Source organism: Oncorhynchus tshawytscha, linkage group LG10 (assembly GCF_018296145.1).
Source record: "Oncorhynchus tshawytscha isolate Ot180627B linkage group LG10, Otsh_v2.0, whole genome shotgun sequence".
In the NCBI taxonomy this organism is placed as follows: Eukaryota; Metazoa; Chordata; class Actinopteri; order Salmoniformes; family Salmonidae; genus Oncorhynchus; species Oncorhynchus tshawytscha.
This window is the reverse complement of record NC_056438.1, coordinates 15,725,206-15,752,270: the sequence shown is the minus strand read 5'-3', so window position 1 is coordinate 15,752,270 and position 27,065 is coordinate 15,725,206. Positions and strand designations below refer to the sequence as shown.

At 40.4% G+C, this 27,065-nt stretch overlaps 1 protein-coding gene across 4 annotated transcripts; it reads right to left on the bottom strand.

Annotated features, from left to right (window-relative positions):
- Positions 1–317: 317 nt before the first annotated feature.
- LOC112259827 (putative ferric-chelate reductase 1) lies at positions 318–25,653 on the bottom strand. 4 transcript variants are annotated; one of them, XR_006084457.1, is made up of 6 exons: positions 25,493–25,652; positions 23,509–23,714; positions 22,838–22,971; positions 22,166–22,263; positions 17,673–17,756; positions 17,001–17,142 (listed from the first exon to the last, which is right to left on the bottom strand). XR_006084457.1 is itself a non-coding variant. In XM_024434488.2 (6 exons), the coding sequence occupies exons 1-6, from the start codon at positions 21,003–21,005 to the stop codon at positions 17,093–17,095; spliced, it is 693 nt and encodes a 230-aa protein (XP_024290256.1). In that variant the 5' UTR covers positions 21,006–21,251; the 3' UTR covers positions 17,001–17,092. The 4 variants fall into 4 exon arrangements, 3 of the variants coding, with proteins under 3 accessions (XP_024290257.2, XP_024290256.1, XP_042185465.1); XM_024434488.2 differs by lacking the exons at positions 22,166–22,263; positions 22,838–22,971; positions 23,509–23,714; positions 25,493–25,652 and adding exons at positions 18,064–18,244; positions 18,373–18,462; positions 18,749–18,931; positions 20,901–21,251; XM_024434489.2 differs by lacking the exons at positions 17,001–17,142; positions 17,673–17,756 and adding an exon at positions 318–461 and having other exon boundaries at positions 25,493–25,653.
- Positions 25,654–27,065: the final 1,412 nt, after the last annotated feature.

The window sequence follows — 27,065 nt, the reverse complement described above, 5'->3', positions numbered from 1 at the left end:
CCACACTGCACAATGACCACAGTGTACAATGACCACAGTCCACAATGACCACAGTGTACAATGACCACAGTGTACAATGACCACAGTGCACAATGACCACACTGCACAATGACCACACTGCACAATGACCACAGTGTACAATGACCACACTGCACAATGACCACAGTCCACAATGACCACACTGCACAATGACCACACTGCACAATGACCACAGTGTACAATGACCACACTGCACAATGACCACAGTCCACAATGACCACACTGCACAATGACCACAGTGTACAATGACCACAGTCCACAATGACCACAGTCCACAATGACCACAGTGTACAATGACCACAGTAAGTGATAAATGAACAAAAGTCGACTTCACTCACCGTGAAAAAGGGGTTTCCTACAGCTTGAGGAAACCTGACTGGAAGGGCCTGTCAAAAGTGTGATGGAGGGAGAGCCAAGATCACCTGCAGGAGAAGAACAAGGAAACACGTTTTGGAAAAATCCGCAATCTTTCAGTCACAGAACACTTCCTCTTTCTTAGGTGTCTGTGTGTGTGTGTGTATGTGTGTGTGTGTGTGTGTGCACGCTTGTGTACGAGCACTCTTGCATTATGCAAAAACAGTTGTGTTATCATAGTCAGCAAATGTACATTTTAAATAGAATTTTATGGTAGACCTAAAAGCATTTATTTAAGAAGACGCACTCCTGAATCTTACCATTATCCTCAACAGATACTCGGACAAAGAACACTTTTTGAAGACCAGTATCCATTACACATCTGGGTGTTAGAGTCAAGGTTTTGAGCAAAAGTGGAGTCAAATTATCAGGGATGATGAAGTTCAATTGAAGTATTTTTATATAAGGATCATAAGCAAGTTCTTTGTCCGTTACCTCCAGCTGAAAGAAAAGTATGAAATAATCAAATGTTAAGTAATGGAAGTTGAAACAGGACTGTCTGTTGCTCCGGAGGAGAATGAATCCATTGTATCGGTAATTGGTAATATCACTAGAGACTTAAACTTACTTGTGTTTTGTTGATAAATGCAGATCCATTGTACAAGGCGTATTGAACTGTAAATGTTTTCATGCACAACAATCATTGACTCATTGGACTGAAAAAATATCAACAATGTTTAACATCAGCAGGTTCAACAGATTTTGTTGTTGTAATTAATGAAGTATGTTTTGGTGATGAATGGAGAGGTTCCTGTAATGTCTAAGTATCTGATTATAAAAGGTTGATATGGGTTGCCATACACAAGGTCACTGGTTTGAATCCCAATCTCACCTTAACAAATTGTAATTACTTTCCTTTATTTAACCAATCCCTAAACATACTTGCTTAAACTTTACCACTTCATTGCTGTCCTTCGAATAAAATTAAATAAGTAAAACTGGATGTGTTGTGTTGTGTTGAGTTAGTATTTCACTGATGATCCCCAGGTACCCCTTAAGTGTCTCTGCAGGTGCACTAATCTCCACTATGTAAGGTGGGCTGGTTGTGACAGAGATGTAGGTGCAGTTCATGGAGTCATCGTAGGAGCAATAGTTGTAGTAGGATCTGTGGTTGTTGTATTAGGAGCTGTAGTTGTTGTAGTAATAGCAATTGTTGTTGTATTAGGAGATGTGGTTGTTGTATTAGGAGCTGTAGTTGTTGTAGTAATACCAATTGTTGTTGTATTAGGAGATGTGGTTGTTGTATTAGGAGCTGTAGTTGTTGTAGTAATAGCAATTGTTGTTGTATTAGGAGATGTGGTTGTTGTATTAGGAGCTGTAGTTGTTGTAGTAACAGCAAGTGTTGCTGTATTAGGAGATGTGGTTGTTGTATTAGTAACTGTAGTTGTTGTATTAGGATCTGTAGCTGTTGTAGTTGGAGCTGTGGTTGCCTTAGTAGGAGCAGTAGATGTTGTGGTAGGATCTATAGTTGTTGTATTAGGAGCTGCAGTTGTTGCAGTAGGATTTGTCGTTGTTGGAGTAGTATCTGTAGTTGTTGTATTAGGAGCTGTAGTTGTTTTGAAGCTGTGGTTGTTGTATTCGGAGCTGTGGTTGCTGTAGTTGGAGCAGTTGTTGTAGTAGGAGCAGTGGTTGTATTAGGAGCTGTAGTTGTTGTAGTATCAGCAGTAGTTGTTGTAGGAGCGGTAGTTGTTGTAGGAGCAGGAGTTGACATAGTATCAGCAGTAGTTGTTGTAGGAGCAGTAGTTGTCATAGTATCAGCAGTAGTTGTTGTAGGAGCAGTAGTTGTTGTAGGAGCAGGAGTTGTTATAGGAGCAGGAGTTGACGTAGTATCAGCAGTAGTTGTTGTAGGAGCAGTAGTTGTTGTAGTAGGAGCTGTAGTTGTTGTATTAGGAGCTGTAGTTGTTGTAGTCTGAGCAGTAGTTGTTGTAATAGGAACAGTAGTTGTTGTATTAGGAGCTGTAGTTGTTGTAGTAGGAACTGTAGTTGTTGTATTAGGAGCTATAGTTGTTGTAGTCGGAGCAGTAGTTGTTGTAATAGGAACAGTAGTTGTTGTATTAGGAGCTGCAGTTGTTGTAGTAGGAACTGTAGTTGTTGTAGTAGGAGGAGTAGTTGTTGTATTAGGAGCTGTAGTTGTTGTAGTAGGAGCTGTAGTTGTTGTAGTAGGAGCTGTAGTTGTTGTAGTAGGAACTGTAGTTGTTGTAGTAGGAGCTGTAGTTGTTGTAGTAGGAGCTGTAGTTCTTGTAGTAGGAACTGTAGTTATTGTAGTAGGAACTGTAGTTGTTGTAGTAGAAACTGTAGTTGTTGTAGTAGGAGCAAGAGTTGTTGTAGTAGGAGCCGTAGATGTTGTCGGAGCAGTAGTTGTTGTTGTAGGAGCTGTTGTTGTTGTATTTGGAACTGTAGTTGTTGTTGTTGGAGCAGTTGTTGTTGTAGGAGCAGTATTTGTTGTGTTAGGAACCATTTTTGTTGTAGTAGTAGTAGTAGTTGTTGTAGTCGGAGCAGTAGTTGTTATAGGAGCAGTAGTTGTTGTATTAGGATCCGTAGTTGTTGTAGTAGTAGTTGTAAAATCCCATGGTTGTAGGATTCCCAGTGCTCATTCGTCCTGATTCTGCAGATCATCCATTTCTGGAAATCCTGGGAGTTTTGGGAAAGTTTCTGGAATTTTGCAACCCAGAGCAAACATTTAGAGGCTTATCACTGGGTAAAACTAGTTTAATCAACGTTCTTTCTCTTAATTTCAACCCCAAATATCTATGTGATGACACTGAATCACCAAAGAAAATCGAATGGGTTTGGAGGAAGTCATCAACGTAAGGTCATTTCGACAACACAACCAACGGTAAATGAAATCTAGATGCTGAAACTGTTGTCTGTGCCGTTGGATCATGCACCAAAATGTTTTTATACTACAAATAGATATACAGTAGCGTCGTGCTTTCAATAGGCATGGCACCTCTGCAAACATTTTTGGCAAAATATGTGTTATTTCAGTTGCGTCCTACAGAAAAATCATGTAAAAAAGAACTGTGTCGTGTTCAAATCAAATCTGTGATGGTTTTAGCAGAGACTTTGGTTGCCAAATGCCAGTAACTTCCAACCAGGATTTCTGGAGAACCTGGGAATTTGGGGAAAGTTACTGTAATTGTTCAACTCTAGTAGAGACTCACTTGACTACGATGTTACTCAATGATGGTGCTGTCCAGGTGACTGTTACTGATGATCTAGGTTGATTGTTGCTTTGACTCACCCCAGAGGCCTAACAATAAAACAACCGGGTAGGTCAATCAATAGAGGATAATGATCTTGGTACATTGATGTAAGGTAAGACACTGATCAATGCTTATTGGTGGTTCTAGCTATAGTACGTAAAGGTAACAAGCTCTTGTTTATGGTTGGAAAATTACTGTAACTTGCCCAAAATACCCAGGTTTTAAGCAGTAAATCTGGAATCCACCAACTAGATTTTTGGAAAACCTTTGAATTTTGGGAAGTTACCGGATTTTTTGCATTCCTACTTTTCAGCACTGTGTAGCTGGACCAGTAAAATCTCTCCTATTATTGGGCTCAAATCAGTTTCATTTGACGTATTGATGAGTCAATATAATCATATAAATCAGTGGGTAAATTGGTAACAGTGAAGAATATGGACAGAATGTCCTGTGCTGTATTGTAACTAGGGTTACAAAATTCCAGAAACTCTCTCAAAATGTCCCAGGTTTTCCAGAAATCTCAGTTGGAGGATCTCCAGATTCAGGAGGGTAGGAGCAGGGTGGGAATCCTCCAACTGGGAAAGTTTCAGGAATTTTACAACCCTAACAGTAACTCACTGCGATCCCATTGCAAGGCACAAAAACGATCCCAGTTCCACTGCCGAGAGAGAACGTTCCCACAGCCTTGTTCTGTCCTTCCTAATGGGCCTCCAGAAGAAACCCTTTATAGGTGAAGGTTCCTGACAGAGTCACTGAGAAAGAGAGAGAGGTAGAAAGGGAGTGAGTGAAATGGAGATAAATTGAAAAAGGGAGAGAGAAGGAGAAAGAAAGAGAAATTGAGTGCTAAAAACGCTAGACGACATGTCCTTGGACTAAGTCATGATTCCCTGCCTCTTAGCAATCTTATATTGTCACGTTAACTGTGCTGGAATATGCTATGTGAAAAGTTAATGCCTGAGCAGGGACGGATTGCCAAAGGGCAATTCTGGTAAATGGTCTATCTCAAATCAAATCAAACTTTATTTGTAACATGCGCCGAATACAAGTGTAGACTTTACTGTGACACGCTTACTTACAAGCCCTTAATTAACCAACAGTGCAGTTCAAGAAGAAGAAAATATTTACCAAGTAGACTAAAAATAAGTAACAACAAAAAGTAACACAATAAGCCCCGTTAAAATGTTTATTTAAATTTTCTCACAAAATTTTTAAAAAATTGCTGGGGCCTCAAGGAATAAAATGGGTTGTGTATTAGAAATGTCCAGACAGATTACTGTTCCCACTCCGTTCCTTCATCTGAGCCAAAACAGTATGGATTGGGTAAGCCTAATAGTGTGTTTCAACCATCTCAGTGACTCACCTTGGATGGTGTCTCCTGGCTGGTAGGTGGTCTGGTTGACAGTGACAGTGTATGGTGAGGAAGAGATCTGCCCTGTGCTGCCATGAAAACTATTACCAGGTAGCATTAAACCACACTGAGAAGCAATGGAAGATCCTCCCCCACTGAAACCCTCCACTTATAAAGCAGTCAGAGAGAGGAGAATGCAGAGAAACCCCACCATTTCTCTGTATAGAAGAGCATACATGAGCCTCCATGTTAGAAGACATTGAAACAAATATCCAGTCTTGTTCAATAGAACTTCATACATTAAAACACAAGTATTCAGGTGAATAGTTTGGTGCCAAACAATGTATTAGTCTATTTATTATCTATCTCTAGGATGACGTCTTAAACCCTAATTTCTAACGTCACTGAGGACGATTACTATTATTGCTATTAAAACAACAAAAATACATTACAAAGACAATGTGAATGGGTGCTCGCATCAGTGGGTGCTCTGGTCAGTGGGATGCCAGCATGGCGAAGCCCCCTGCCTAAAGGGATTTTCCAGGGCGGGAAGGACCAAGCCCTGCCTGATGCCCAGGCTGGTATGGAAGCAAGCGCACCCATATGTCACGCCCTGATCAGTTTCACCTGTCTTGTACTTGTCTCCACCCCCTCTAGGTGTTGCTCGTCTTCCCCATTATCCATTGTGTATTTATACCTGTGTTTTCTGTCTGTCTTTTCCAGTTCGTCTTTTTGTTCAAGTTTACCAGCGTTTGTCCTGTCAGCTCCTGTCTTTTCCCAGCCTCTCTTTTTTTGCGTCCTCCTGGTTTTGGACCTTTGCCTCTCCTGACCCTGTACCTGCCCGCCTGACCTCTCTGCCTGTCCCTGACCCTGAGCCTGCCTGCCGTCCTGTACCTTGCTCCTGCTCTGGATTATCGACCCCTGCCTTCCTTGACCTGTCGTTTGCCTGTCCCAGTGTTATGATAAGCATTGTTACTTCATACCATCTGCACTTGGGTCTTACCTTGATTCCTGATACCATAACCACCACGACCAGCACACACACTTCTCAGACCGTGAAACCAAAACACAAAACATATATAACTAAACACACATTCTCACCCTGATTGGAGGAGCTCAAACATTTATACTGTTCATGTGTCTATGTATTTATTCCAACACTCATTAATTCCAACCTTCAGACACTCACAGATCAACCCATCTTTCCCAGTAAATCATCATCCTACCATTTTCTCCTGCAACACTTCCCTCCATTCACTAGTGACTGACAATTATTTGTTAGTGTTATTAACATAGGCCTGTTAAATAGTTAGTAGTGAAAGTAGTTCATTCAAATATGGCTTATCGGGTTGATTTAACTTCAGCTAGACGAGTGTTGAATTGAACTGTTTCAATGACATGATATACAACCGAGTGTGAATCAGAGCTTGGCACACAGAGACCATATATATCAGGTCCCACGTCATGGTAACAAAAATAAATACCTGTCTTCATCTACTTCCTTGTGGCCTAATAACACACACACACACACACACACACACACACACACACACACACACACACACACACACACACACACACACACACACACACACACACACACACACACACACACACACACACACACACACACTTTGACATGTTTTTGAGTGCTCCTTGGCAAGGTTCCATAGCTGTGACATGACAATAAATGTTCATGTTAAAATATCACAGTAGATTGTTGTTTATCTTGCAAAATGTTTCATGTAGCTGTTGAAGACATGTAATTAACAAAGGAGTTCCTACAGTAAGGTATTATATATGGATCTTAATGTAGGTCCTGCACTATAAAGCAATAAAAGCTGCATTGTTTCCAAATATAGTTGTATTTACTTTTGACATGCCTTACACAGGAAGAATTCCAGTCTGACTCTGAGTCAAGTCTGGTTGGTTTTACATTTTTATCTAACAGAAGAACCAAGTAAACAACCAAATGATGGGACGCTGACACATAGATTCCCTTTGACGTCAAGTCTCTGTTGACACGGCAGTGACAAATCATGTAACACATTTGTAAAACCCACAACAAGAAAGCTCTAATTAAATGTTTCCTCATCATGATTTGTGTTCAGAAGCAAAGTAACTCTACTCTTGAATTGTATTGCAAAAGAATGGTTGTGCTGCTGGTCCAGTTTCAACTGTTCTGCCTGCGGCTAGGGAACCATGACCTGTTCAGCGGACGTGCTACCTTCTACCGCAACTGCTTTCTCAACCTCTGAATGCTCGGCTATGAAAGCCAACTGACATTTACTCCTGAGGTACTGACCTGTTGCACCCTCAAATACCACTGTGATTATTATTTTACCCTGCTAGTCATCTATGAACGTTTGAACATCTGAAGAAGAATCTGGCCTTAAATGGCCATGTACTCTTATAATCTCCACCCAGCACAAGCCAGAAGAGGACTGGCCACCCCTCGGAGCTTGGTTCCTCTTTAGGTGTCTTCCTAGGTTCCTGCTTTAATAGGAAGTTCTTCCTAGCCACCGTGCTTCTACATCTGCATTGCTTGCTGTTTGGGGTTTTAGGCTGGGTTTCTCTATAGCACCTTGTGACATCTGCTGATATAAAAGGGCTTTAAAAATATGTTTGATTGATTGATTGATTGATTGATTGATTGAACAGCAAACCTGGTTTCAAAAAACTCCTCTCCCCTATTTGACCTAAATAGTTTGTGTATGTATTAGTATGTAGGCTACGTGTGCCTTTTTAATTTGAATATATTTATTTTATTTTTTAACCTCACTAGGGTAGTCGGCACTATTTTCACCTCCGGATGAAAAGCGTGCCCAAAGTAAACTGCCTGTTACTCAGGCCCAGAAGCTAGGATATGCATATAATAGATAGAAAACACTCTAAAGTTGATCAAACTATTAAAATAATGTCTGTGAGTATAACAGAACTTTTATGTTTGTAGTTTTCCATTGACTGCCTTTACATTATCCAATGATTTAGGATTCAGATTACACTACCCATGGCTTCTGCTGGATGTCAACAGTCTTTAGAAATTGTTTCAGGCTTGTATTATGAAAAATGAGAGAGTAAGACCACTCTGAATGAGTGGACCATGCAGTGTCCCAGAGCTGTTTACTGCGCATGACTGAGACGCACCTTCCTTGTTTTTCTTTTCAATTGAATAAGCTATTGTCCGGTTGATATATTATTGTTTATTATGACTTAAAACAACCTGAGATTTTTCGTCTGCTTGTTGTGACCGCCATGGAGCCATTGGATTACTGAACAAAACGCGCCAACAAAACGTAGGTTTTTGGATATAAAGAGGGACTTTATCGAACAAAACAAACATTTATTGGGTAACTGGGAGTCTTGTGAGTGCAACCATATGAAGATCATCAAATGTAAGTGATTCATTTTATCGCTATCGCTATTGCTTTTGTTACTCCTCTACTTGGCTGGTAACTGCTTGTAATGTTTTCTGTGCTGGGCGCTGTTCTCAGATAATTGCATGGTATGCTTTCACTGTAAAACCTTTTTGAAATCTGACACAACGGTTGGATTAACAAATTAATATTTAAGCCGATGTATAACACTTGTATGTTTTTTGAATTTTTACTTTGAGTATTTCTGTTTTTGAATTTGGCGCTGTGCAATTTCCCACACCTCCTAGAGAGGTTGATTGTTGTAGTTCTGTCCTTGAGCTGTTCTTGTGTATTAATGTTTTGTAATATGTCATGTTTCATGTTTTGTGTGGACCCCAGGAAGAGCAGCTGGTGCTTTTGCAACAGCTAATGAGGATCCTAATTAAATACCAAATATCAAATACCTTAATTCTTAAGGCTATGGGGCACTATTTTCACGTCCGGATGAAAAGTGTGCCCAAAGTAAACTGCCTGCTACTCAGGCCCAGAAGCTACAATATGGATAGATTTGGAAAGGAAACACTCTAAAGTTTCTAAATCTGTTAAAAGTATGTCTGTGAGCATAACAGAACTTATTTGGCAGGCGAAGCCCTGAGAACAAACCAACCAGGATATTTTTTTTGAGGTCACTCTCTTTTCAATGAGTTTTCAATGTAGATCTAGATTTCTAAGGCACTTGCTTGCAGTTCCTATCGCAGTTCCTATTGAAATTGGTTGATGTTTTTCTTTTGAGTAATGAAGAAGTAGGGCTGTTCAGAACGAGGGTCGAGTTTAGTGTACTGTTGTGGATGGGGCGTACGACCTGAAAGCTTGCTCCACATTATTTTCGTCCGGTATTGAACACAGTTTATTCCCTCTTAAATTTGATTGATTATTTACGTTTAAAAATAGCTAAAGTTGGATTAGGAAAGTTGTTTGAAATGTTTGGATCAAGTTTACATGTAACTTATTAGATACTTTGTAGTCATGTTGCGCGAGTTGGAACCGGTGTATTTTCTCAATGAAATGCGCCAAATAAATGGACATTTTGGGGATATAATGACAGAATTTATCAAACAAAAGCACCATTTGTGATGTTTAATGGACATATTGGAGTGCCAACAGAAGATCTTCAAAGGAAAGGCATGAATTATATCGTTATTTCTGACTTTTGTGTCGCGCCTGGCGGGTTGAAATGTGATTTTCATGTGTTTGTTTGATGGGGTGCTGTCCTCAGATAATAGCATGGTTTGCTTTTGCCTTTTTGAAATCTGACACTGTGGTTGGATTAACAAGAAGTTCATCTTTAATCCGATGTATAACACTTGCATGATTTATTAATTATTATTATGAGTATTTGTGGTTTTGAATTTGGCGTGCTCCTATTTCACTGGGTGTTGTCAAATCAATCCCGTTAACGAGATTGGCGTGCCAAGGGATCACTAAGAAGTTAATAGAAAGTCACCCAGTAAAATACAAATTGAGTAAAAGTCTAAAAGTATTTGTTTTGAAATATACATAACTATCAAAAATGAATATATTTGCTAAAATATACTTAGGTATCAAAAATAAAACTATAAATCACTTAAAATTCCTTATATTAAACCAGATGGCAACATTTTTTTTTTCTTTATGGATAGACACGTGCACACTCCAACACTCAGACGTTATGTACGAACTAAACATCTGTGTTTAAGTGGTCCGCCAGATCAGAGGCAGTAGGGATGACCAGGGATGTTCTCTTGATAACTGCATGAATTGGACAATTTTCTTGCTAAGCATTCAAAATGTAACGAGTACTTCTGGTTGTCAGGGAAAATGTATGGAGTAAAAATAACGTTATTTTATTGAGCAATTTATGCAAGTAGTACTTTAAAGTCATTTTATTTAAGTAATGTGAATAAAATTATGGTGTATTTTATTTCAACAAAGTTCCCCGTTAACTATTCAGTGTTTTGTTGTCTAGTACACCACCATGAATGTATGACCAATTACCACAATAATATTAGGCCTATGTTTATTCACAGATATTTTAATGTATTTATTCAAGCTGGTACGATAGTTTCATATTCCCATTGATACAACTCAAAGCTTTTGAAATAAGCTTGTATCATCGACAACATGTGCGAGCATGTATATGAAGTATAAGCATGATAGTGAAATGCATCTGACTGTTGATGATTACATTTGTAAATATTTAATTGTATCCATCTTTAACAAATACATTATTATTAGTAGTAATAGTAGTAGGAGTATATCCTAACCATCTGGATCTCAGTTACTCTACCAGGAATGGACAATAGTAGCAGACTGATGTTTGCAGTCGTCATGGTAATGGCGTACATGGTGATGGGAGCCCAGACCCAGAACTCCACAACGGCCCCGCACGTCACAATGGCAGCTAATGCAGCTACGGAACCCAACGTAACAATGCTCCGAACGTAACTATCAGCCAATGGTACTATGGCACCCAACACAACAATTCTCTGACAGGCTGTGGTACCTGTTGTCAACATCACCGTCACAGCTCTCACGGTGAGTTGCCTAGGCTACATGTCTCACTCGGTCTCACAGAGTCTCTGACTAGAAAAAGGAACAATACATTTCTTATCACTCAGTTTTCCCTCCAAACTAATTATCAGTACTTTCCCTCTCTAAACGTATCTTTCTTTACTCTCTCTCTCTTAATAATTGATAAGCATTAAAAGCAATTTATGAATACATAATTATGAGTAACTTATAAAACATTTATAAACAAGTACGACCATTTATAATGTTGTAATTTATGGAAGTTATTAGGTTTACCATATTAACTAATCGAATAATATAATATATTATAATATTATAAAAAATATAATTATTTAGAGTAGACAACCAATATGAACGGTTATATAATTTCCTCTCCTCTCTCACTCTCCCTCTTCCATAGCTCTTCTGATCCTGCTAGGTGTACTAGGTATGATGATGCTATAATGCAGGTCTGAATGTGAAGCACCATGCCCTCAGGAATTCTGCCTCCTTACCTTGGTCAGGCTGCGTCCCCAAATGACACCCTCTCCCTACATAGAGGCCTTTTTTCACTGTGTAGGGAATAGGGTGCAATTATGGACTCGATCTGGTAACAGAACAAAGGACTATGTCAGATATGAAGTTATATGCTTAAATATGCAATCATGTTTTTCGACATACTTAATGAAACACCTTCTAGTTGTGGGTAGTAAGACATTAACCAACAGAATGGACCCAGTGATACAAGGCAAGTACTAACATATTGTGTTGATAGACAATACCATTTAGAGGAAAAATGCAATCAATTCAAATTCGTATACATATTCTCCAGCACCACCCCAATCATATGTGAACATTGGACGTTTCTATGGGGATAGAAGTATATGGAGGACATTTTTTTTTTTACCAGATTCTTATTTCTTAAAGAAACATACTTCCCATTCATCATCTCCAACAACACTCCAACATCAACACAGACCTTCATCTACCTTGTTGACCACAAAACATAGAAACCAGCCATTTTAATATACAGTGATGTTGGAGTGTTGCTGGATTCCACGTCGGAACAAAGTGATTTAATTGAAATAACATGAAAACGTTGGTTCAACCAGAGAACTGCCCAGTGGGCCGTAGATTAAGTCTTAAAGGCTGCATTTAGACAGGGAGACAATTTCTGATATTTTGTAAAATAATTGGTCTTTTGAACAATAACATCAGATCTTTTCACATCAGATGTTTTTCATAGCTGATCAAAATACCAATCAGTGTGTCACGATCATTTGAATGAATGGACCAAGGCGCAGCGTACTTAGAGTTCCACATGTTTAATAAATATTAACCTCACCAAAAAACAATACAGAAGAAAATGAAACATGACGGGCTGCTCAAAGGCAGCTACACAATAACAAGATCCCACAAAAAACTGTGGGAAAAGGCCGCCTAAATATGATCCCCAATCAGAGACAACAAAAGACAGCTGACTCTAATTTTAACCATACCAGGCCAACATAGAAATTAAAAAACTAGACTACCCACCCTAGTCACACCCTGACCTAACCAAAATAGAGAATAAAAAGGATCTCTAAGGTCTGTGTGTGTGTGTGTGTGTGTGTGTGTGTGTGTGTGTGTGTGTGTGTGTGTGTGTGTGTGTGTGTGTGTGTGTGTGTGTGTGTGTGTGTGTGTGTGTGTGTGTGTGTGTGTGTGTGTGTGTGTATACGCACAATGATGACTCCACTGGATAATCTGTCGATGTGTCCTTAATTAAGCAAGGCACTTAAATCTAGTTGCTCTGAAAAGGTGTGTCTGATAAATGACTATAATTTAATGTAAGCAGTTTTTCAAGCCACGTCATGTTTGCTGAAATCCTGCATCTACTAGCACTCACTTCTGTCATCATGAAGTAATTTAAGAGGCTAGTTAAGGATCATATCACTTCAACCTTACCTTGACACACTAGACCCACTTAATTTGCTAACCACCCCAATAGCACTGCAAATGACCCTATCCCATCTGGAAAAGAGGAAAACCTGCGTCAGAATGCTGTTCATTGACTATAGCTCAGCAATCAACACCATAGTACCTCCAAGCTCATCATTAAGCTCGCGGCCCTGGGTCTGAACCCTGCCCTTTGCAACTGGGTCCTGGACTTCCTGACAGGCAGCCCCCAGGTGGGGAAGGTAAGAAACCACACCTCCACTTCGCTGATCCACAACACAGGGTCCCCACAAGTGTGTGTGCTCAGCCCCCTCCTGTACTCCCTGTTCACCCTTGGCTGCGTGGCCACGAACGCCTCCAACTCAATCATCAAGTTTGCAGACGACACAACAGTAGTAGGCCTAATTACCAACAATGACGAGACAGCCTACAGGGAGGAGGTGAGGGCCCTGGCGGAGTGGTGTCAGGAAAATAACCTTTCAACAATACGAATACGAAGGAGCTGATCGTGGACTTTAGGAAACAGCAGTGGGAGCATACCCCATCCACATTGACGGGACCGCATTGGAGAAGGTGGAAAGCTTCAAGTTCCTCAGTGTACACATCACTGACAATCTGAGTGTGTCTACCCACACAGACACTGTGGTGAAGAAGGCGCAACAGCGCCTCTTCAACCTCAGGAGGCTGAAAAAATTTGACTTGGCCCCTAAGACCCTCTGAAACTTTTACAGATGAACATTTGAGAGTATCCTGTCAGGCTGTATCACCGCTTAGTACGGCAACTGCACTGCCCGCAACCGCAGGGCTATCCAGAGGGTGGCACGGTCTGCCCAGTTCATCACCCTACCTGCCCTCCAGGACACCTACATCACCCGATGTCACAGGAAGGCCAAAAATATCATCAAGGACATCAAATAACCGAGCCAAGGCCTGTTCATCCCAATTCCATCCTGAAGGTGAGGTCAGTACAGGTGCATCAACGCTGGGACCACGAGACTGAAAAACAGATTCTATCTCAAGGCCATCAGACCGTTAAATAGCCATCACTAGCCGGCTACCACCCACTTACTCAATCCTGCACCTTAGAGGCTGCTGCCCTATATACATAGACATGGAATCATTGGCCACTTTAGTAATGGAACACTAGTCACTTTAATAATGTTTACATAGTGCTTTACACATGTCAAATGCATACACTGTATTCTATTCTAAAGAATTTAGTCAATGCCACACTGACATTGGTCATTCTAATATTTAATATTTAATTTGTGTAGATTGTTGTGAATTGTTAGATACTACTGTACTGTTGGAGTTAGGAACATAAGCATTTCGCTACACCCGCCTTAACATCTGCTAAATATGTGTAAGTGACCAATACATTTGATTTGATTTACTCTAAATCAAGTTATATCTGTCTACAACCATGGGTCCTCCTCATTCCCAACCCTGGCTATGCTATTCCACAAAATCATGAAGCATATTTTCAATGTTACTTACATCTCTATTCATAAAAATATGAACAGAAAAGCTCCTTTTTACACCTCTTCACATGGAAAGTGTGATGGGTCCGCATTCAAAAAGCATAAAGCTTAGTTCACTTTTTATATATTTTTATTATTTTAACTACAACATGATAGCATGCAGTTTAGGCTTAACAGCCTTCTACAGTGTGTAGGTTCACAACTTTTTCAAACAGAAACAGTATATTGGCACATTCATCCCCTCCTCTCCCCTGTAACTATTCCCCAGGTCGTTGCTGCAAATGAGATTGTGTTCTCAGTCAATTTACCTGGTAAAATAACGGATAAATACAAAAATAAAAATAAATGTATTATAGGGAAGACAGGTGAGTTAGCGGTGAGAAGCAGGTGCTTCTAATCAGCATTGAGATTCATCTGCCAATCAAGGATATGGCTTCTCTGGTCTACCTGTAAATGTGGTACCATCACAATGTCTGCGTTTCCACAGGATGCCCAAATGTGATTCTTTTTTTCTCCACTAAATTGTCTTTTGACCAATCACATCAGAGCTATTTTTTCAAAGCTGATCTGATTGGTCAAAATACCAATTAATACAAAAATATCAGAATTGGGCTGCCCGTGTAAACACAGCCAAATAAATACCGAAATACAAGGTAAGGGAGTATAAATTCTATTCAAAATATATGTGGACAGTGTTATTGCATAAGAGTACACATTTCTTCACTTCTCTGGCTTAAGGTTTTCTAGAGGCATTCAAAACCCAACGCTCAGTTCCATATCAAATACTTGAAGAACTTAACTTGTATTTTCAGCTCCTAGTGGAGTGAATACCCTTAAGGATCAGATACAGAACATGTGTAAAATATCTTAATAAATCATATTTTCAGGACACAAAAACATTCATTAACTTATTTACATTAGCATTGACAATTAAATACTGGGATTGGATTGGAATAGTTTTACACTCTATATTATATACATTTCAACAAATAATACAAAATAAACGTTAAACAAATTATTATTCACGGGAGAAAAGATACACACATAAAGTGGGGCAAAAAAGTATTTAGTCAGCCACCAATTGTGCAAGTTCTACCACTTAAAAAGATGAGAGAGGCCTGTAATTTTCATCATAGGTACACTTCAACTATGACAGACAAAATTAGAGTTTTTTTTCTCCAGAAAATCACATTGTAGGATTTTTAATGAATTTATTTGCAAATTATGGTGGAAAATAAGTATTTGGTCAATAACAAAAGTTTATCTCAATACTTTGTTATATACCCTTTGTTGGCAATGACAGAGGTCAAATGTTTTCTGTAAGTCTTCACAAGGTTTTCACACACTGTTGCTGGTATTTTGGCCCATTCCTCCATGCAGATCTCCTCTGGAGCAGTGATGTTTTGGGTCTGTTGCCAGGCAACACAGACTTTCAACTCCCTCCAAAGATTTTCTATGGGGTTGAGATCTGGAGACTGGCTAGGCCACTCCAGGACCTTGAAATGCTTCTTACGAAGCCACTCCTTCGTTGCCCGGGCGGTGTGTTTGGGATCATTGTCATGCTGAAAGACCCAGCCACGTTTCATCTTCAATGCCTATGCTGATTAAAGGAGGTTTTCACTCAAAATCTCACGATACATGGCCCCATTCATTCTTTCCTTTACACGGATCAGTCGTCCTGGTCCCTTTGCAGAAAAACAGCCCCAAAGCATGATGTTTCCACCCCCATGCTTCACAGTAGGTATGGTGTTCTTTGGATGCAACTCAGCATTCTTTGTCCTCCAAACACGACGAGTTGAGTTTTTACCAAAAAGTTATATTTTGGTTTCATCTGACCATTTGACATTCTCCCAATCTTCTTCTGGATCATCCAAATGCTCTCTAGCAAACTTCAGACGGGCCTGGACATGTACTGGCTTAAGCAGGGGGACACGTCTGGCACTGCAGGATTTGAGTCCCTGGCGGCGTAGTGTGTTACTGATGGTAGGCTTTGTTACTTTGGTCCCAGCTCTCTACAGGTCATTCACTAGGTCCCCCGTGTGGTTCTGGGATTTTTGCTCACCGTTCTTGTGATCATTTTGACCCCACGGGGTGAGATCTTGCGTGGAGCCCCAGATCGAGGGAGATTATCAATGGTCTTGTATGTCTTCTGTTTCCTAATAATTGCTCCCACAGTTGATTTCTTCAAACCAAGCTGCTTACCTATTGCAGATTCAGTCTTACCAGCCTGATGCAGGTCTCCAATTTTGTTTCTGGTGTCCTTTGACAGTTCTTTGGTCTTGGCCATAGTGGAGTTTGGAGTATGACTGTTTGAGGTTGTGTCTTTTATACTGATAACAAGTTCAAACAGGTGCCATTAATACAGGTAACGAGTGGAGGACAGAGGAGCCCCTTAAAGAAGAAGTCACAGTCTGTGAGAGCCAGAAATCATGCTTGTTTGTAGGTGACCAAATACTTATTTTCCACCATAATTTGCAAATAAATTCATAAAAAATCCTACAATGTGATTTTCTGGATTTTTTTTCTCATTTTGTCTGTCATAGTTGAAGTGTACCTATGATGAAAATGACAGGCCTCTCTCATCTTTTTAAGTGGGAGAACTTGCACAATTGGTGACTGACTAAATACTTTTTTGCCCCACTGTATATATGAATAAATATGCACGACTACAGTATATTACAAAATACAGTGTTATTGAACAAAAATAGCCAAATCAATAAAATGTTGAACTTGGATGTAAAGTCCTCATTTGGTAGTTCAGCAGATTTAAGGCAGAAGTTTGAAGAGGTTCCAACAGACCAACGTCATCAACAGGCCTGAAAAAACAAACAAACAAACAAGAAAATGATGGTTATTTTTCAAAAGGACATTTCAACACTGACACCTACTGGTTGAGTCAAGTGGTCATCAACAGCCTCAAAAGCATTATATCCTACAGACCACGGTGCAATGACCAGACTGTACAATGACCACACAGTACAATGTCCACAGTCCACATTGACCACACTGCACAATGACTACAGTGTAAAATGACCACACTTCACAATGACAACACTGCACAACGACCAGACTGCACAACGACCACAGTGGACAATGACTACAGTGTAAAATGACCACACTTCACAATGACCACACTGCACAACGACCAGACTGCACAACGACCACAGTGGACAATGACCACACTGCACAATGACCACAGTGTACAATGACCACACTGCACAATGACCACAGTCCACAATGACCACAGTGTACAATGACCACAGTCCACAATGACCACAGTCCACAATGACCACAGTGTACAATGACCACAGTAAGTGATAAATGACCAAAAGTCGACGTCACTCACCGTGAAAAAGGGGTTTCCTACAGCTTGAGGAAACCTGACTGGAGAGGCCTGTCAAAAGTGTGATGGAGGGAGAGCCAAGATCACCTGCAGGAGAAGAACAACACATTTTGCAAAGTTACAGAACACTTCCTCTTTCCTAGGTGTGTGTGTGTGTGGTGTGTGTGTGTGTGTGTGTGTGTGTGTGTGTGTGTGTGTGTGTGTGTGTGTGTGTGTGTGTGTGTGTGTGTGTGTGTGTGTGTGTGTGTGTGTGTGTGTGTGTGTGTGTGTGTACAAGTGCTCTTACAATATGCAAAACAGCTGTGTCAGCATAGTCAACAAATGTACATTTTAAATAGCATTTTATGGTAGACATTAAAGCATTTATTTAAGAAGACACACTCCTGAATCTTACCATTATCCTCAACAGATCCTCGGACAAAAAACACTTTTTGAAGACAAGTATCTATTACACATCTGGGTGTTAGGGTCAAGGTTTTGAGCAAAAGTGGAGTCAAATTATCAGGGATGATGAAGTTCAATTGAAGTATTTTTATATAAGGATCATAAGCAAGTTCTTTGTCCGTTACCTCCAGCTGAAAGAAAAGTATGAAATAATCAAACTATTAAATAATGGAAGTTGAAACAGAACTGTCTTGTGCACCTGAGGAGAAGTAATCCTCTGTATATGTAATTTGTAATATCACTAGAGACTTAAACTTACTAGTGTTTTGTTGATAAATGTGGCTCCATTGTAAAAGGCCTTTTGAACAGTAAATGTTCCACTTTCGTACACCACAATCACTGATTCAAACTGAAAAAATATCAACAATATTCATCATTTTTTGTTGTCGTAATTAACTAAGTATGTTTTGGTGATTAATGGAGAGGTTCCTGTATTGTCTAAGTATCTGATTTATAAAAGGTTGATATGGGTTGCCATACACAAGGTCACTGGTTTGAATCCCATCCTAACATTAACAAATTAGATTTACTTGCCTTTATTTAACCAATCCCTAAACATACTTGCTTAAACTTTACCACTTCATTGCTGTCCTTCGAATACAATGATATAAGGAAATCTGGATGTGTTGTGGTACCTTGATTTGATTAGTTAGCATTTCAGTGATGATTCCCAGGTATCCCTTAGGTGTCTCTGCAGGTGCACTAATCTCCACTATGAAAGGAGGGTAGGTTGTGACAGAGATGTAGGTGCATTTCCTGGGGTCATCTCTAACATCGCAGCCCATTGGTCTAGAGTAGCGCTTTCTTTCTCTCAAACTCTGTGCGTAAAACAAATTTTTAAAGTTATTATATATACTGTATATATATATACAGTGCATTGGAAAAATACTCAAACCCCTTCCCTTTTTCCAAATTTGGCTACGTTACAGCCTTGTTCTAAAATTTACTCAATATTTTTTTCCCCTCAATAATCTACCACCTAATGGCAAAGCGAAAACAGTGTTGTTGTTGTTTTGTGCATTTATTACAAATAAGAAACAGAAATACCTTGCTAAAAAAAGTTTTCAAACGCTTTGATATGAGACTCGAGATTGAGCTTGGGGGCATCCTGCTTCCCTTGATCATCCTTGAGATGTTTCTACAACTTGATTGGAGTCCACCTGTGGTAAATTCAATTGATCTACGTAAGGTCCAACTGTTGACAGCGCATGTCAGAGCAAAAACCAAGCCATGAGTTCGAAGAGCTCCGAGACAGGATTGTGTCGAGGCACAGATCTAGGGAAGGGTACCACAACATTTCTCCAGCATTGTAGGTCCCTAGAGCACAGTGGCCTCCATCATTCTTAAATGGAAGAAGTTTAGAACCACCAAAACTCTTCCTAGAGCTGGCCGTATGGCCAAACTGAGCAACTGGGGTAGAAAGTCCTTGGTCAGGGAGATGACCAAGATCCCGATGGTCATTCTGACAGATCTCTGGAGTTCCTCTGTGGACATGGGAGAACCTTCCAGAAGGACAACCATCTTTGCAGCACTCTCAGCCACCCAATCAGGCCTTTATTGTAGAGTGGCTAGACGGAAGCCAATCCTCAGTAAAATACACAATACATCCCACTTGGAGTTTGCCAAAAAGCACCTAATGACTCTCAGGCCATGAGAAACAAGATTCTCTGGTCTGATGAAACGAAAATTTAACACTTTGGCCTGAATTCCAAGCGTCACGTCTGGAGGAAACCTGGCACCTTCCCTACGGTGAAGCATGGTGGTGGCAGCATCATGCTGGGGGGATGTTTTTCAGCAGCAGGGACTGGGAGACTAATCATGATCGAGGCAAAGAGGAACGGAGAAAAGTACAGAGAGATCCTTGAAGAAATCCTGCTCCAGAGCCTTCAGGACCTCAGACTGGGGTGAAGGATCACCTTCCAAAAGGACAGTGACCCTAAGCACACAGCCAAGACAACGCAGGAGTGGCTCTGAATGTTCTTGTGTGGCCCAGACAGAGAGACCTGTGCAGTAACAATCCACATCCAACTGTGTAGTAACACTCCACATCCAACCTGACAGAGCTTGAGAGGATCTGCAGAGAAGAATGGGAGAAACTCCCCAAATACAGGTGTGCTAAGCTTGTAGCGTCATACCCAAGAAGACTTCGCTGCCAAAGGTGCTTCAACAAAATACTGTGTAAAGGGTCTGCATACTTATGTAAATGTGATATTTCCATACATTTTTTACCTATATAAATTAGCGAACATTTCTAAAAACCTGTTGTTGCTTTGTCATTATGGGGTATTGTGTGTAGATTGATGAGGGAAAAAACGATTTAATACATTTTAGAATAAGGCTATAATGTAACAAAATGTTTAAAAAAATCAAATCCAAATACTTTCCGAAGGAACTGTATACAGATTTCTGGGGATTTTGACATATATACACTTTGGTCCTTGACTAACCCTGGACATACAGCCTGACCAGGAAAATCTCAGCACTTAGTGACCGTACAAAATTGGCACCACTTCATACTACTGATGACAGAATATTCTGTCCTGCGTCCTCTCACGCGACACAGAGTCAAGATTCAAATACATGCCGACTCGTTACAACCTTGGCTTGACAAAGAGAAAGTGACAAAGAGAAAGTGGTCTTGTTTCATTTTTATGAAATTAAACTTTTTCATGTTGAGAGCTAGCGCAACACTAGCGCAACACTTAGCGCAACACTCAACAATGCCTGCTAAATTGAATTAAAATAGTACAAGTACTATGTATCTATACTTGTGTCTGAGGACATTACCGTAAGTCTAAGAGGAGTTGTAGCAGTAGCAGTAGTTGGAGTTGTTGACGTATTAGGAGTCAGAGGAGTAGGACTAGGAGTAGCAGATGTAGCAGTAGGAGTCATAGTTGTGCTGTTCAGAGCTGTTTGGGATAGGTCCAGTAGATGTTGTGTTAGGAGCTGTAGTTGTTGTAGTGGGAGCTGTAGTTGTTGTAGTAGGAGCAGTGGTTGTTGTGATTGGAGATTTAGTTGAGCAATAGTTGTTGTTGTAGTAGGATCAGTAGTTCTTGTAGTAGGATCAGTAGTTGTTGTAGTAGGATCAGTAGTTGTTGTAGTAGGATCAGTAGTTGTTGTAGTAGGATCAGTAGTTGTTGTAGTAGGATCAGTAGGATCAGTAGTTGTTGTAGTAGGATCAGTAGTTGTTGTAGTAGGATCAGTAGTTGTTGTAGTAGGATCAGTAGTTGTTGTAGGAGGAGCTGTAGTTGTTGTAAGAGGAGCTGTAGTTGTTGTTGTTTGAGCTCTTGTTGTGGTGACAGGTGACGACAGTCGGTTTACAGTCACACTAGGCACTGCAATCCAAAATACATTGGAGGTCTGCATAAATGTTGACCTTGAAGAGGAAGACGGATAATAGTACCAATATTAGACTGCACACAAAATTCCTGCACTGTTCTCAAATTACCCATGTTTTTCAAAATCCCATGGTTGTAGGATTCCCAGTGCTCATTCCATCCTGATTCTGCAGATCATCCATTTCTGGAAAACCTGGGAGTTTTGGGAAAGTTTCTGGAATTTTGCAACCCAGAGCAAACATTTAGAGGCTTATCACTGAGTAAAACTAGTTTAATCAACGTTCTTTCTTGTAATTTCAACCCCAAATATCTATGTGATGACACTGAATCACCAAAGAAAATCGAATGGGTTTGGAGGAAGTCATCAACGTAAGGTCATTTCGACAACACAACCAACGGTAAATGAAATCTAGATGCTGAACTGTTGTCTGTGCCGTTGGATCATGCACCAAAATGTTTTTATACTACAAATAGATATATAGTACCGTCGTGCTTTCAACAGGCATGGCACCTCTGCAAACATTTTTGACAAAATATATGTGATTTCAGTTGCGTCCTACAGAAAAATCATGTAAAATAGAACTGTGTCGTGTTTGTGATGGCTTTAGCAGACACTATGGTTGCCAAATTCCAGTAACTTCCAACCAGGATTTCTGGAGAACCTGGGAATTTGGGGAAAGTTACTGTAATTGTTCAACTCTAGTAGAGACTCACTTGACTATGATGTTGCCCAATGAGGATGAGGATGGTGCTGTCCAGGTGACTGTTATTGATGATCTAGGTTGATTGTTGCTTTGACTCACCCCAGAGGCCTAACAATAAAACAACCGGTAAAAGTCAATCAATAGAGGATAATGATCTTAGTACATTGATGGCAGGTAAGGCACGGATAATTTCTTATTGGTGGTTCTAGCTATAGTACGTAAAGGTAACAAACTCTTGTTTAAGGTTGGAAAAAAACGGTAACTTGCCCAAAATGCCCAGGTTTTTTAAGCAGTAAATCTGGAATCCACCAACTAGATTTCTGGAAAACCTTGGAATTTTGGGAAGTTACCGGAATTTTTGCAACCCTACTTTTCAGCACTGTGTAGCTGGACCAGTAAAATCTCTCCTATTATTGGGCTCAAATCAGTTTCATTTGACGTATTGATGAGTCAATATAATCATATAAATCAGTGGGTAAATTGGTAACAGTGAAGACTACGGACAGAATGTCCTGTGCTGTATTGTAACTAGGGTTACAAAATTCCAGAAACTCTCCCAAAATGTCCCAGGTTTTCCAGAAATCTCAGTTGGAGGATCTCATGATTCAGGAGGGTAGGAGCAGGGTGGGAATCCTCCAACTGGGAAAGTTTCAGGAATTTTACAACCCTAACTGTAACTCACTGCGATCCCATTGCAAGGCACAAGAACGATCCCAGTTCCACTGCCGAGAGAGAACGTTCCCACAGCCTTGTTCTGTCCTTCCTCATGGGCCTCCAGAAGAAACCCTTTATAGGTGAAGGTTCCTGACAGAGTCACTGAGAAAGAGAGAAAGGAAGAAAGGGAGAGAGAGAAATTGAAAAAGGGAGAGAGATGGAGAAAGGGAAATCGAGTGCTGAATCTCTGGATGACATGTCCTTGGACTAAGTCATGATTCCCTGCCTCTTAGCAATCTTGTATTGTCATATTAACTGTGATGGAATATGCTATGTGAAAAGTTTACGTCTGAGCAGGGACAGACTGCCAAAGGTCAATTCTGGTAAATGGTCTATCTCAAATAAAATCACATGCGCCGAATACAACAAGTGTAGACTTTACTGTGAAATGCTGACTTACAAGCCCTTAACCAACAATGCAGTTCAAGAAGAACAAACTATTTACCAAGTAGACTAAAAATAAAAGGTAACAATAAAAAGTAACACAATAAGCCCTGTTAAAATGTTGATATAAATTTCCTCACAAAATATTAGAAATGTCCAGACAGATGACTGTTCCCACTCCGTTCCTTCATCTGAGCCAATACGGTATGGATCGGGTAAGCCCAATAGTGTGTTTCAACCATCTGGTTGACTCACCTTGGATGGTGTCTCCTGGCTGGTAGGTGGTCTGGTTGACAGTGACAGTGTATGGTGAGGAAGAGCTCTGCCCTGTGCTGCCATGAAAACTATTACCAGGTAGCATTAAACCACACTGAGAAGCAATGGAAGATCCTCCCCCACTGAAGCCCTCCACTTGTAAAGCAGTCAGAGAGAGGAGAATGCAGAGAAAACACACCATTTCTCTGTATAGCAGATGTGTGTGTGTGTGTGTGAGAGAGAGAGAGAGAGAGAGAGAGGAGAGAGAGAGAGAGAGAGAAAGAGAGAGAGAGAGAGAGAGAGAGAGAGAGAGAGAGAGAGCAAACAAGACACATCTATAAATGATAATATTTCTAATGAGATTATAGCCGTTTTGTAACTACAAACATACAGTATATAGGTAATGTTTCCCGGGCAGTACAGACAATGGAACTCAAACACCTGTGGAAATATAAACTCTGACCTTTTGTCATTAAAGCTCTCTTGTTCATACAGAAAGTTTAACAGTAGCAACAACTATATAACTAGTCATAATTACACTGTAATAATAATTCAGTTTAAATTACAAATCTATAATGTTAACAAATAAAGGCAGGGAAAAACCCCTGGAATGATCTTAATGTAAGAGCATACATGAGCCTCCATGTTAGAAGACATTGAAACAAATATCCAGTCTTGTTCAATAGAACTTCATACATTAAAACACAAGTATTCAGGTGAATAGTTTGGTGCCAAATAATGTATTAGTCTATTTATTATCTATCTCTAGGATGACGTCTTAAACCCTAATTTCTAACGTCACTGAGGACGATTACTATTATTGCTATTAAAACAACAAAAATACATTACAAAGACAATGTGAATGGGTGCTCGCATCAGTGGGTGCTCTGGTCAGTGGGAGCACTCATCCCCACCTCCCTAAGATGCCAGCATGGCGAAGCCCCCTGCCCAAAGGGATTTTCCAGGGCGGGAAGGACCAAGCCCTGCCTGACGCACAGCCTGGCATGGAAGCGAGTGCACCCAGATGTCACGCCCTGATCAGTTTCACCATATGTCCACCCCCCTCCAGGTGTTGCTCGTCTTCCCCATTATCCCTTGTGTATTTATACCTGTGTTTTCTGTCTGTCTCTGCCAGTTCGTCTTGTTTGTTCAAGCTTACCATCGTTTGTCCTGTCAGCTCCTGTCTTTTCCTAGTCTCTCTCTTTCTCATCCTCCTGGTTTTTGACCCTTGCCTGTCCTGACCCTGTACCCACCCGCCTTACCTCTGCCTGTCCCTGACTCTTAGCCTGTCTGCCGTCCTGTACCTTGCTCCTGCCCTGGATTATCGACCCCTGCCTTCCTTTGACCTGTCGTTTGTCTGTCCCATGATTGCAGACACCTGTGTCTTTTGGCACTATGCGGACGAGTCATCCCGCGATGTTTGTGATCGTACCCTGATGAGGACAGCTTGGCTGTCGAAACGTTGGTAATTAAGTTTTTGCATCTGAGCTCCTAGAGTGTGCAGCTCTCTTTTATTTCCAAGTTTTCTACTCTGCTAGCCAGCACCTCGCCTAAATAGGTGTGCGTTTCTTTTTCTTCTAGATTCCAGTGTTACGATAAACATTGTTACTTCACACCATCTGCACTTGGGTTTTTACCTTGATTCCTCATATCATAACCACGACGACCAGCACACACCTCTCAGACCGTGAAACCAAAACACAAAACATATATAACTAAACACACATTCTCACCCTGATTGGAGGAGCTCAAACATTTATACTGTTCATGTGTCTATGTATTTATTCCAACACTCATTAATTCCAACCTTCAGACAGTCACAGATCAACCCATCTTTCCCAGTAAATCATCATCCTACCATTTTCTCCTGCAACACTTCCCTCCATTCACTAGTGACTGACAATTATTTGTTAATGTTATTAACATGGGCCTGTTAAATAGTTAGTGGTGAAAGTAGTTCATGAAAAGATAAACCATGGCTTACCAGGTTGATTTAACTTCAGCTAGACAGCTAGACGAGTGTTGAATTGAACTGTTTCAAGGACGTGATATACAACGAGTGTGAATCAGAGCTTGGCAAACAGACACCATATATATCAGGTCCCACGTCATGGTAACAAAAATAAATACCTGTCTTCGTCTACTTATCAAGAACTCCACTTCCTTGTGACCTAATAACACACACACACACACACACACACACACACACACACACACACACACACACACACACACACACACACACACACACACACACACACACTTTGACATGTTTTTGAGTGCTCCTTGGCAAGGTTCCATAGCTGTGACATGACAATAAATGTTCATGTTAAAATATCACAGTAGATTGTTGTTTATCTTGCAAAATGTTTCATGTAGCTGTTGAAGACATGTAATTAACAAAGGAGGTCCTACAGTAAGGTATTATATATGGATCTTAATGTAGGTCCTGCACTATAAAGCAATAAAAGCTGCATTGTTTCCAAATATAGTTGTATTTACTTTTGACATGCCTTACACAGGAAGAATTCCAGTCTGACTCTGAGTCAAGTCTGGTTGGTTTTACATTTTTATCTAATAGAAGAACCAAGTAAACAACCAAATGATAGGACACTGACACATAGATTCCCTTTGACGTCAAGTCTCTGTTGACACGGCAGTGACAAATCATGTAACACATTTGTAAAACCCACAACAAGAAATCTCTAATTAAATGTTTCCTCATCATGATTTATGTTCAGAATCCAGAAGCAAAGTAACTCTACTCTTGAATTATATTGCAACAGAATATAATCTCCTCCCTCCAAGTTGTAACGCTCGTCCTCTTCTTCTGACGAGGAGTAAGAGATATCGGACCAATTTGCAGCGTGGTAAGTGTCCATTTTAATATGTACAACTGAACACTACAATATACAAAATAACAAAGTGAAATACCAAAACAAATGAAACAGTCCCGTGTGGCACAAACACAGACACGGAAAATAATCACCCACAACCCAACAGTGAAACCAGGCTACCTAAGTATGGTTCTCAATCAGGGACAACGATTGACAGCTGCCTCTGATTGAGAACCATACCAGGCCAAACACAGAAATCCCAAAACATAGAAAAAGGAACATAGACAACCCACCCAACTCACGCCCTGACCATACTAAAACTAAGACATAATAAAAGAACTAAGGTCAGAACGTGACACAAGTATACTTTTTCTTTATATTTTTTATTTCCACCTTCACCTTTTTCTTATTTTCTAGCCTTTAGAATATGTTTCTTCCAGGTCTCTGAATATTTCACCATACTCTCTATGCGAAATATCCTCCCCTATATGGTTTAGAAACCAAGCTGCCTCTCTCGTCTCTCTCTGCCCTCTCAGGTCCTGAAACAGTGTGGATTTTCTATAGCAGCAGACGGCCAGAGAGAGGCACTATGTAGCTCCAGAGACTCACCCTAAACTAGTTAGGGTGCAAAATGCAATATCAATCAACTAACAATTGCAACTCTGTTCATGTGCAGCAACTTGTTAGGGTTAGGGCCCGGTTTGGCGTTTAAGGTTAGGG

Bases quoted from the DNA above. Each gene is read 5' to 3' on its own strand.
- LOC112259827 (XM_024434488.2), bottom strand. From the start codon at position 21,005: ATGACTCCTACTGCTACATCTGCTACTCCTAGTCCTACTCCTCTGACT. The intron at 18,463-18,748 runs GTACCACAACAC...ATATTTTTTCAG, and splicing joins TGCTAACTAATCAAATCAAG to TTTGAATCAGTGATTGTGGT. The intron at 17,143-17,672 runs GTGAGTGACGTC...TTGTTTTTTCAG, and splicing joins TAGGAAACCCCTTTTTCACG to GCCTGTTGATGACGTTGGTC.